This window comes from Leucopleurus acutus, assembly GCF_964270905.1.
Source record: "Leucopleurus acutus genome assembly, chromosome: 6".
Taxonomy (NCBI): domain Eukaryota; kingdom Metazoa; phylum Chordata; class Mammalia; order Artiodactyla; family Delphinidae; genus Leucopleurus; species Leucopleurus acutus.
Genome location: NC_139149.1, coordinates 90,918,210 through 90,930,826, shown reverse-complemented (window position 1 = coordinate 90,930,826; position 12,617 = coordinate 90,918,210). Strand labels below are relative to the sequence as shown.

General features: G+C 36.2%; 1 protein-coding gene across 6 annotated transcripts in view; it reads right to left on the bottom strand.

Annotated features, from left to right (window-relative positions):
- The window catches only part of PIKFYVE (phosphoinositide kinase, FYVE-type zinc finger containing), a 77,657-nt gene that overhangs the window by 41,439 nt on the left and 23,601 nt on the right, over window positions 1-12,617 (bottom strand). For 4 of the 6 annotated variants that reach the window (XM_082841813.1, XM_082841812.1, XM_082841815.1 and 1 more), the window contains 6 exons: window positions 10,997-11,135; window positions 9,693-9,850; window positions 8,447-8,558; window positions 7,326-7,473; window positions 6,621-6,788; window positions 915-974 (listed from right to left, as the gene is read on the bottom strand). In XM_082841813.1, coding sequence (XP_082697939.1) covers window positions 915-974; window positions 6,621-6,788; window positions 7,326-7,473; window positions 8,447-8,558; window positions 9,693-9,850; window positions 10,997-11,135 — 785 coding nt within the window. The remainder of the gene's footprint in view (window positions 1-914; window positions 975-6,620; window positions 6,789-7,325; window positions 7,474-8,446; window positions 8,559-9,692; window positions 9,851-10,996; window positions 11,136-12,617) is intronic. The other 2 variants (XM_082841817.1, XM_082841816.1) reach the window with 1 other exon arrangement.

Genomic DNA, 12,617 nt, shown 5'->3' with positions numbered 1-12,617 from the left:
AAATGTGATTGAATAAATGGAAAGAAAAGAGGTGAGAAATGCTTACAAAAATTGTCAAATCTTTCCCCTCTTAAAGCAAACTAAACAAAAAAAACTTTCAACTAAACATTCCAGCAGCTTACACAGTAAAGCAAGTGTTCATGACAAGTGAAGTACAAAAATGGCACATTTCAATTATTTAAACCCCTGGTCAACTAGATAAACATCTAGTTGAACCAGATGCTTGGAGGTGGATTTAGAAACACTGCTAAGTTATGACACCAGCTGCAAGTGGCTGCCTTTGTACCAGTTTGCCCTACTTTCTCTCTTTTATGTGAAACCCTCCCATTATCTGAGGCCTAAGCTGTAGAGTGTTATGGACCAATTAAGTAAGTGTGTCTTCACTCCACAGCAAGCTAAGTAGGGTCACAGTTAGAAAAGGCTTGTACTTCCTCTTGTCTCCAGGGAAATGATCAGCAGAATTAGTTATTTATCTCTTTATCTCTTCTGTCCACTTGTCTTCCCAACTCCCCAGGGCAAGCAGCATCCTCAATTGGATGAGATCTGCCTGTAGGCTTTTTGATAAGCTTGACAATCACTGATGATACGTATATCAATACTTAATACTATACTCATGATATAGGAAAGCATAAGCTATTCATGCCTTTAAATGAATAAAATTCAAAATCTATTTAAAAGCTTTTAAACAATTACTTTTCAGATCAGAGACCTTCTTTCAAACCAAGTCCAAGTTTACATTTTTGGTTCTCAACACTCTCAAAGTTACTACACGTATTAAAACCTGTGTTCCCATGATACTAAAATAATCAAATACATTGTCAGTACCTAGTCTGCACCTATCAATGTGCTAAGCCCCAAGTATATCCCCATGAACAAAGAGACACCATCCCATGTACAGCTTTTGATAAAATTACCTTTGATGAAGGCGTCACTTATTGAGAGCTGTTGTCCTCCATTGTCAGAAATCAAATACTCTGCATAGCAGGGAGAGAGGAGAGAGAGGAGGAAGGAAAGGAGAAGCTTATGACTATAACGTGCCAGCATAATTATACAGAAAACACACCCACACACAAAGTATTACCCATACTAAACCCATCAGTACACAGCCAAGTCACGAAAACTTTGGGCTAAAATGATGCTTTATAACTTGTTCTGCACACTTCATACTAAACTTGGTAGACTTAAATTAATAACTCAACAGAACCTTGAAACAGTAATGACAGATAATCTTTAACATATCATTTTTCCCTTATCAAAACTGAACATGTTTATGAAAACTGAGATTGTCAGTAATTTTCATGACAAGCCTAAAAAGTTACTTTTTCTCATGTACAACTGTATTATTTAACAAACAATGAGTTCAGATAGAGAAGCCACCTCATAACACAATATAAGGTGGGGTTTTTTAAATTTCAGAATATAAGCTATAAAATAAATTAATACAAAAGTGACAATGGCAGGGAATAAAGATGTAACTCGTAAGGATTTATATTAGTTTTTAGAGTTTTAATTTTCAAAAATTCTAACCAAATACTTCCAAATAGTTGCTGAAAGATAACTTCTGAACACACTGTGAATGTGTTCTTTTAGAACTTTTAGAATAGTAAATATATTTCTTACAAGTGAAACTTACTCTTTACTTCCCCATGACCTTTTCCCTAGGTCTGTGACCAAGCATAGCTCAAATGAGGTTCTTTCTACTGTGCAAATTTAACCACAATGCATTTTAAGCCCTTTAAGGTAAAGGTGCTCCACAAAATTCTTTGCAGGTAGAGTTTATTTATAAACAAATAGGCTTCAAAAGTCAATGTGTCTATAAGCCAATATGCTCATTCTTCAAACAAGAAAGTGGAGGAAAAAATTTAGAAAGTTGAAGTGTGCCATGTCAAATACAATAAAATCAAGTATTATATGGACCAGTGAAAACAGATGTTATACTTTATTCCTATACCTCCCGCACAGAAATTAATGTTCAACTAATGTAGAGGCTTTACAAGCTTTACTCTTCATACTAAAGGATATATATATATATATATATATATATATATATAAAATTCCAGAAGCGATGGATTTTCCCCATTTTATTATGAAAAAATTTCAAACATACAGAAAATCCTGTATACCCTCCACCTAGACTGAACAATTGTTAATGATTTGCCATAGCTGATTTCTCTCTATATGTGTGCTTTTTTCCAGACCATTTGAAATTATACACATCATGACATTTTACCACTAATACTTCAGCATGCATCTCTTAAAAATAAGGGCATTCTCCTCTATAGCCTTAACATTTACACACTTAAGAAAACTGACAATTTCTTAATATTGTAATTAGTCCATATTCAAATTTATCTAACGGTTCCCAAAATGCTTTAATAAATGTTTTTTTCCCCCTCAAACCTGGATCCGTTAAGGTTCATACATCACATTCTCTTTATTCTCTTTTAGTCCAAAGTAGACTTCCTACTTTTTTTTTTTTCATGATATTGAATTTTGAAAGAACCCAGGCCAAATGTCCTGGTGAACATCCCACATTCTGGATTTGATGGATTGTTTCCTCATGGTGCTGTTTAAATTGCTTATACCCCGTTTCCCTATAAATCGGAAATTAGGTCTAGAGGTTTGCGGAAGCCACGATTTTCACCTTCTTCTCTAGGTTCTACTTGCTAACTTTCCAAGAATGGTTCAGAATCCTGCGTCCAACACAGAATAAAATATATTTTAATTGCATAACTCTCCAAGACAATAATGAAAAATTAATCAAACCAGAAGATCGCACTGTCTCAGTTTTACAAGTTTCTGAAAATGAGGGGTTTGCTTATGTAACATAAAAAACATGACCAGTTTTCTGTTTGTTTGTTTTTGCAGTACGCGGGCCTCTCACTGCTGCGGCCCCTCCCACCGCGGAGCACAGGCTCCGGACGCACAGGCCCAGCGGCCATGGCTCACGGGCCCAGCCACTCCGCGGCATGTGGGATCCTCCTGGACCGGGGCACGAACCCGTGTCCCCTGCATCGGCAGGCAGACTCCCAACCACTGCCCCACCAGGGAAGCCCGACCAGTTTTTTTTTAAGTATAGCTATTTCAATCAATTTTATAAATTCAAATTTCCTCAGCCTTAAAAGCTAGCAGATGATCCCAAAGAAAAGATTTAATAATACCTTTAACTTTAATGGAAAGATAAAAAGCACCCATTCTCATTTTTATTTAAGAGAAATGAAAACCAGAAGCAGAGGAAGTCTTTCACTTCCCTAACTAGGTCACTCTGACGACCTTTATTTTCTGGCAACCAGTGTTCCTTGTAATTACAGTGAAGAAAAAAATAATTTATTGTATCTCAACTTCACAAGAAAAATTCCTGTTAGTACGCTAAAAACTAACAAGAGAGAACTGTGAAAGCCAGAAATGTTTATTAAGGGATTTATACGGTCCTCAAATACAGGCTCTCAAGGTTGCAAATGACCTAAGAGGTCAATCTAATAATTACCTTCTTTCTGGGTCAGGTGGGTATGTGAGTGTGAGTGTGAGTGTGAGTGTGAGTGTGTGTGTGTGTGTGTGTGTGTGTGTGTACACATATACAACGTAATAGTACTCAGCCACAAGAAAGAATAAAATCTTGCCATTTCTGAAAACATGGGTGGAACTAGAGGGTATTATGTTAGGTGAAATGAGTCAGAGAAAGACAAATTCTGTATGATTTCACTTATTTGTGCAATCTCAAAAACAAAACAAATGAAGAAACAGAACAGAAAAGAAAGAGAGTTACAGATACAGAGAACAAACAGGGGTTGCCAGAGGGGAGGGGGGTGGAAGTAGAAAAGAAATAGGTAAGGAAGATAAGGGGTACAAACTTTCAGTTGCAAAATAACTAAGTCATGGGTGTAAAACACACAAGGTGGGGCATATAGTCAATAACTATGTAATATCTTTGTACGGTGACATACTGTAACTAGACTTAACTGGTGATCATTTCAAAATGTATAGAAATATGGAATCACTATGATGTGTAACAGTTGGAGGTCAATTATACTTCAAAAACAAACTCAGAAAAAGAGATCAGATTGGCAGTTACTAGAGGAAGGGGGTGGGGAAGGGGAAATTAGACGAAGGCAGTCAAAAGATAGAAACTTCCAGTACTAGGGACGGATGTACAATACAATAAATACAATTAACACTGCTGTATGTCATATATGAAAGTTGTCAAGAGAGTAAATTCTAAGAGTTCTCATCACAAAGAAAAGAATTTTTTCTATTTCTTTAATTTTCTATCTATATGAGATGATGGATGTTCACTAAACTTATGCTGCACACGTTAAACTTACACAGTGCTTTATGTCAATTATATCTCAGTAAAACTAGAAGGGAAAAAAAACAACAACAAGGCATTCTCTAACTCTTCATTATTTTGGACTTCACGTCCTCTTAACAGAGAGTGTTCTTTCCTGGTTAAGATTATCTTGACAGAGGTTAAAAAAAAAAAAAAGGTCAATTAATATTGTATCAACTTCTCCAAATAACTGGCCTAATTTTTCTTTCTTTGCATCACAATTTTAAAAATCTTTCCCAAGATATCCTTGGCATTTCCTCCAATCTTCAGTGCAGTCTGGACTTCTGCTATCCTGCCACTTTTCTAAAAGCACTGGGCCCTCTTTCAGACTGATCCTCATATGAAGGTTTCTTCTCACAATTTTTCTAGAAAAAAATTTTTAAAGGTTGAGATCAGAAAGTTGCCAGAGGAGTCATGATGGGTTTTTTTTCCAACTGCAGGTGCTGCCCCTTTAATTTTCCTTATAAATGCAGTTTGAGGTTGTACTGCAAAAACGTCATTATCGGAGCCTTCTATTCCCATTCTTCCCCCAACATTATGAAGTTAGGTTTCCTAAAGCAAGTGCCTGACTGTGCTCAGCAGTTCACCTTTTGCTATTATCAGTTGCGTGATGACAGGTCACTTTCTTCATGATTTTCAAAAGTTCCTTAACTTTACAAGAGATGAAATCACCAGCAAGTCAAAAATGTATTTCACACTCTTCTTTCAGCACAATGAAATTGCCAACAGAAGTGTCCAGAGAACAGCTACCCTCCACAGATCATCCCACCTCTGAACCACATGTCATTTATATTACAAAAATCCAATATCCTCCATGTGACCACAGTCTACAGTTAATTCTCCCGCAAGTGCCACGTCTGCTTCACTGTCCTTTCATACTCACCCAAATGTCTGCCATCATTTTTCCAATTTCTGCTTTGAGGATTCCCATAAAGATGTGTACCTTACTTGTGCTCAATGCTAGTCAGGTCTCCTCTTTTCTCACACCCTCTCTAAGTTTCTATTCTTAAATAAGATATACCTTTTTATTACTATAACCCTTAAATGCCATTTTACCACATCTTGATGATAGTGGCTAATATCGACAATTATGAGAAATCTGTTGTAGAAATGTGAATTTGTTTCCAATTATTTTAGCATAGAAGTTTACATTCAAAAGCTTCTATCTTCTGATAATATTCTGAGGCTCAAAGTAGGCAGCAGCAAAGAATTAGGCAGGAATTTCAGATCTAAGTAAGGAGACAATTCAAATTTAGAGCGCTAAATATTAAAAATTCAAAGTACAGGTGAAATCATGGAATAAATTGCTTCATCTGTAGAATAATGTTTTTTCAGTTACTGTAACATAATGAAATGCCACAGTTACTTATTACTTATGTTTTTTTCCTGTTTTTGGCCACACAGCATATGGGACCTTAGTTCCCTGACCAGGGATCGAACCCGTGCCACCTGCGGTGAAGTGCGGGGTCCTAACCACTGGACCGCCAAGGAATTCCCAATTATGTATTTTTTATTTATTTACCTTTACTAATGCCACTTTAGAGCTAAAATTTAAATTTCCTTTTAATTATATCCAACAAAGTAAACATCATCATCCATTTTTAAAGAAAGCATTTCATTTCTATGTACTGCTATGTTAGATTTTAGTAATGGTTTACCTTATTTTTCCTTTTATACCGAATGTCTTTGAATTATTATTTTTCAGTAGACTAAAGCCTCAAATAAGACAGCTAAAAGAATGAATTTGTTTTGTATTAAAGAAGAAACCTTTTTTATAAATATAGCATATGCACAATAAGCATTTTAAATTAGAGTAGAAAGATGTTTTGGAATGTGTGAATGTTTTTCACCAATCTAGTTCAAGCATCTGGAAAGGTTTAGTGGAATACTATGCTACTGGGTAATAGCATAAGCAAATAAGCTTTAAAATATTAAATGAAGAAAGAGAAATGAATAGAGCAGAACATCCATGTTATAAATGCAAAGAAATGCCACCTTGGAAGTTGCACATTATGCTAAGGGAAAAGCAGTCAGATGTAGTTTCCTTTTAAAGACTACAAGCTTTAAACTGGGTGTGGTGGTACTGAGGTAGAAAACAAGAAATAAAAGGAACCAGAACCAACCAAAAAAAAAAACAAACATGTGGGGAAGAGGTGTGGGGAAAATGAGAAGGGGTGGACCAAAACCCATACCAAATCCCCTCAGCCATAGGGGTCAGAGGAAGCCAGAAGGACAAGCTGGCTTGAGATCTCTCCAGCCTGTGTTTGGATTGCAGATGGTGACTACCTCCTACCTTTTTGGTCAGCAGGGTGAGGGGGCACATGTGGGTACTTGGAGGGCTTCTTGATATGGAAGTTCACGTTGTCCAGCTCCACGTTCAGGCTGATAGAAGCGGCTGAGTCACTGTCCACTGTGGACTGGAAACTGCTTACTGATGTGCGCTTGCTAGGACTGGCAGAATCTTTTAGTGTTGGGGAGGGGAAAGAAATATAGGGAGAGGAGGGGAGTAAAAATGGGTTTCATCAGGGTATTGGAGGAAAGGAGAAAAATGTTTTTTTTAATATACAAGCCCAATGTGCAATACCAAAATGGATACAGTATTTTCATGTACTTCTGTGTAGACTTAATAAAATTTGAGCAAGTTAAATATAAAATGAATTTTTAAAATGAAGAAATATGTTGGAGGTTCTGCAGAGAGAAGGTCTGATATCATAGTGAAGAGGTGAGAAAGCTGTCTACTGCAATATTAGCTCGGAGTTATTTTTAAGCTGCTGCCAACTAAAGACTACGGCGAAATCTGAAAACACCAGTAGCCTAACAAGTTGGTTTAAGAAAATACTGTATCTAGGACAAGGATTGCTATCAGATGTTGTTACATTTAGTTGGAGCCATAAATCTTAAAAGGAGGACTGTTTCAACTACATAAACAAAACACTCATTTTATCATACATACACAGTAATGATTCATAAAAATAAAATGTCAGAAAGTGAAACTCACTGGTCAAATTATCGTCACCTTCTTCAGCTATCTGCTCTGTGTCGCTGTCATCAAACTTTATGTCTTTAAACCAGGATGGCTCAGAGTGTCCTTCCACAGAGTTCACTGAGTCACTGTCCGGAGAAGGGGTCTCGGAAAATTCTGTACTCTGAAAGGGTCAAGACAGGATCCAAGCAATTGACCCTCAATGGCAACAATGTTGAAGCTGTCACACTACAAATAAATTCTAGCCCAATATTCGTACAAGGCTAACCACTAAATAAATTTATGTAAAAATCAGCAAATTAATAGAAGCTAAGTTGTAAACAGCATCATGCTGGCAACTCCACTCTTACAATTATAATATTTATGAATCAGTAAGCTTAAAGGCAGCATATTACGAACAAAACATAATATACAGATTTTATAGTGTTTCATTTCATCTTTTATTCCTGAGAGTAAAGACAGCTTAGAATTTATCCTAACCCTGTGCCAACATCCTGGAAAACAACTGTTAGATTTTAACACATAACACCACACTAGTGTTTTGGGTCATTTCTCTTTTCTAATCAATCATTGATTTTTCAATTTTAGTTCACAAAGGTGTTACTGAATATTATTTATATCAAATTAACATAAACCAAAAGTGAAAGTATATCTTTTTTAAAAGTTCTATCTTTAAGTAATTTCCAATTTCCTAATTAAAGTAAAAAAAAAAAACCAGAAAAGAGAATATTCACCGTTTTACCATTACTATACAGTTGAATACTGCTATAGAGTCAAAATCTATTGCAATGGTACCATTAAGTTTTTTCAATTGTTTTACTATATATACTCCCTCTTAGTCCTAAAAATACAGACATAGTAAAACTGAAAACCACTGAAGATAAATGACAAGCAACTACAATATCACAAAGCCAAGCCTAAGAGAAGCCACACCAACTGAATAGTGTTTGATTCCAATGGGTTTTTTAATCACCACTACCTATCAAGTAAAAATGTTTAACTTTCCTCAAATGGCAGGGAAAACATGTTAGAAAAGTGTATCTTTGGGTAATTCAACTAGTTTTTATTCCCACTGATGAAGAAGACTTGGCAACAAAGCTCACTATACTCTCACTGGCGGTACCACTGAACACTACCTGCAGCGGTCTGTACAGCGCATACTCATCCCTGAAGAGCTGGTCGTGATGACTGACACAATCCAGCCAACGTCCATCCACCATTGCCTGTCCAATTGCTATAGCTTGTGCCCTGAATCAAGACCAAGAGAAAAGAAAACTTTTAAAAGTCAGTCAGAATAATTTTACAAGTACAAGATGAGACACAAACTGAATTTTTTTTCCATTCTAATCAGAGTTGGAATTTCAAATGGTCCTTGGATAGGTGAGGGATAAAACAAGAGAGACTTGAAGCTAAATTAAAAGATCTTCCCATGTACCATAGTAAAGGAGAACCAGTCCCAAGAAAACCTAATTTCAATTACACAAACATTTACAAGTACTCAGTGCATGCATACCCCTGTACTTACTAGGAGTAAAAAGTGTTGAGAATAGCATGGCTCCTGTCCTCAAGGAGCTTACAGTCTTTGATGAGAAGACAGTACCAAATATTATAAATATAGATATAAAATGTATATCTATATATATACATGAAATAGACACTTATTAACACATTACATTTATATGGCAATGTACCAAACACATTAGCCCATATTATTTCATTCTCACAGCTGCTTCATAGGATCACAAATTGTCCTCATATTAGAGCTGAGAGGTCAAGTCTCTAAGAGATTGAATAACTTGACGAAGGGCACAAAACTAAAAAGAGATACAACCCAAACTGGAACCCAGGGCTTCACTGCTTACAGCTGTTTCTTCTCTTCCTACATACTTGTTTCTTCTAAGCAAGCAGAAAAGCCAGGTGACGCATTACCCTGAAAGGCAACAAGACCTGTCTGTCTCTTTCTCACAAATGATTTGTGAGGCAGGGTAGGACACTCCAGGTGTGGTTAATGGACCCAATTCTCAAGACAGGTTGAAAGTTCAGATTAGGGAGCAGTAGCAGGAGAATCTACTGTGGCCTTAGGATCTAGCTGCATTCCCCAATCCGGCTTAACTAGAGAGCTCTGGGCTTTGGGAATTAACTGCACATTTCTGCTTTTAATAAATAATGTGAACTGTGACCCCATTTGGCTCCTTGCATCTATTCTTTACTCATTACAACTCAGAAGGGAGGAGGGTTGAGTAATTAGCACCCCAAACACCAAATGCAGAAAACAAGCAGCACCCCACTCACAAAGAAATTTGCTCCCTTTATATCTACATGATATGTCATTAAAAATAAATTCATAAATAATATCAAAAAGTCTTTCTTAAGCTCCATTACCTTGTAGTAATGTGTCCATTTCGGATTAACCAGTTGACTAACTCCTTTCCTACAATGCAGTTGGGATGAGTTCTCAGCCAGTAGCGGTGATCCTGAAACTCCATTCCGCTACTGTGATGGCAGATTTTTTTCCACAGGTCTTTTAACTGAACACTGTCCTGAAATCACATTATGAGGAAGTAATTACTCCTGAGAGGATGCTATATACCTTTTCAGACTGCTTCTTGTGATTTTTAGATTCATAAAAGGAAACTCAATTCAGATTTTTTTGTCATAGCTAACTTACATGATTTAATAGAAATGACACATGCATGGGGAACAGCTTGAACTCAGCTCACCTAATTGCAAACACAACTTTTTCTCTTGAGGAAAAAAAAAACAAAACTATCCCAAATAATTTTTTTTTTCAGTCAATGGCACATACTACAGTCTCCTGATTATCTAAACACAGAATGTCACACCCCTCTTTGGAGACAGAACAAAAGAGAAGGCGGGAACAGTGAATCACATTAATCTAAAGTAACTTTCTGTAGCTTTTACCCCACCCAGCTTCTTACCATTCTCTCATATACCCAACTGCCAGGTGAATTTCCTAGAGAAAGGCCATCAGGGAATTACTCCCTGCTCAAAAAAACCTCAACACTGCTCAGCACCTACAGGTTCAAATCTAAAACTTATAGAGACTGAATTCACCACCTTCCACCAAGTAGCCCCAAATAACTTTCCATTCTCATTGCCCACAGAATTGAACTTAATATCCCTCCCAACATCTCCCAATTAATAGACCTCACTTCAGTCCACAAAAAATGCCATGCTTATTCTCATCTCTATACCTTCTGAATTATAAACCTGAGGACAGAAGCCATATCTTCCATTTCTTTGAGTCGCTCTTATGATTGAACACAGTATTTTACAAAGATAAATTCAATAAACAACTGATTACTACCTATTTAAACATATAATATTAAATGTCTGAAAAGTATTCCATGTATATAAGAAACATGTTCCAAAGTTTAAACAGCGATCTGGGACCTAGCTCAAAGTTAAGCTCTAGTATTATGTAAGCATCTGAATTCTGATTTTGCCAGATGAAAGCAGTCAAGAAAATATTAATGTAGCATATGAGCATGGAATGCTTGACCAATTTCAGGTCATCCTAAGAAAAACTTAAGCAAATTATTTCCTCTATTTAATTTATATGATAACTGGCTATTTCATTTGTATTTGTCTTAAAAAAATAATTAGTGAGATAAACATTCTTTATGCTCAAAAGTTGCAATGGGTCAAAGACACTAGACCGGTACCAGAAGAATTTTGCGTTCATCCTCAGTGGTCTCTGTCCTAACATATGTTCGGTTAGCCTGGGGACTGACAGATGTCTCATATGATGGTACCATGGGAGACCCAGATCGATCCAGTGACAGGTTAGTAATGCTGGCTGATCTGGAAATAAAAACAGAAAGTGAAAACACAGTTGTAAGTTCTTCATCAATAAACAGGATTACAATGAAAGTTCATTTTTAAATAAATGGTTACTTGCCAATGTTAAGGGCACTTTTAAAAGTAGTTATGATGGTTATGTATGATACTATCATTGGGGAAGTTGGGACAAGAGTATCCAGAAATTCTCTGCACTAGTATTTCCAACTTCTATGTTAGTCTGTAATTATTTCAAATTAAGTTTAAAAGAAAGTCATTATGGACCTAAGTGTCCACAGAGAGATGAATGGATAAAGAAGATGTGGCATATATATACAATGGAATATTACTCAGCCACAAAAAGAAACGAAATTGAGTTATTTGTAGTGAGGTGGATGGACCTAGAGTCTGTCATACAGAGTGAAGTAAGTCAGAAAGAGAAAAACAAATACCATATGCTAACACATATATATGGAATCTTAAAAAAAAAAAATGGTTCTGAAGAACCTAGGGGCAGGACAGGAATAAAGACGCAGACGTAGAGGATGGACTTGAGGACACGGGGAGGGGGAAGGGTAAGCTGGGACGAAGTGAGAGAGTGGCATGGACATATATACACTACCAAATGTAAAACAGATAGCTAGTGGGAAGCAGCTGCATAGCACAGGGAGATCAGCTCAGTGCTTTGTGACCACCTAGAGGGGTGGGATAAGGAGGGTGGGAGGGAGATGCAAGAGGGAGGAGATATGGGGATATATGCATATGTATAGCTGATTCACTTTGTTATAAAGCAGAAACTAACACATCATTCTAAAGCAATTATATCCCAATAAAGATGGTTAAAAAAAAAGTCATTATGAAAAAACTACAGGAAAAAAATTATAGATTTAGTTCATACAGCAGTAATATCTCAAAGGAATAAATACAAACTCTTCTTAAAATGCTGAAAAGTAGGGTGTTTTCTTTTTTTTAATTGACGAATACAAAGCATCACAGTCTAAATGCAGAAAAAATCTTGCAGATCAGGCATGGGAAATTATGGCCCACAATCCAAAAACTTTTTGCATAACCACTGAACTAACGAGTTTTTTTTTAGTTGAACATCTATAATATTCTGATGACAAGAAACCCCCTAATTTTGAACCCCAACTCAGCAAAATCATCCCCCGAAAAAGAATTCCTTTCTTCTCATTAGTAGACCTATGTTAAAAATATTGTCCTCAATTATTATTATATTTTGAATTTGATCAATAGAAAAAGTAGTGAAAATTTATTTCCTCTCTTGGTATATAAGTACTTACAAAATATCCTTTTTTTTTTAACACAGGAAAAAATTGTATTTCTAAAGTTTTCAGTCAATCGTTAGGTAAGTGTAATATCAATAAGTTACCAGATAAGTGACTTGCAAATGAAATATCAACAGCAGCAAGCAAGCTTTTACTTATAAATAAATTTTAACTAGAAATTTAGTTAGCTTCTACACAGAGAAAATGAAACCCAATTTAG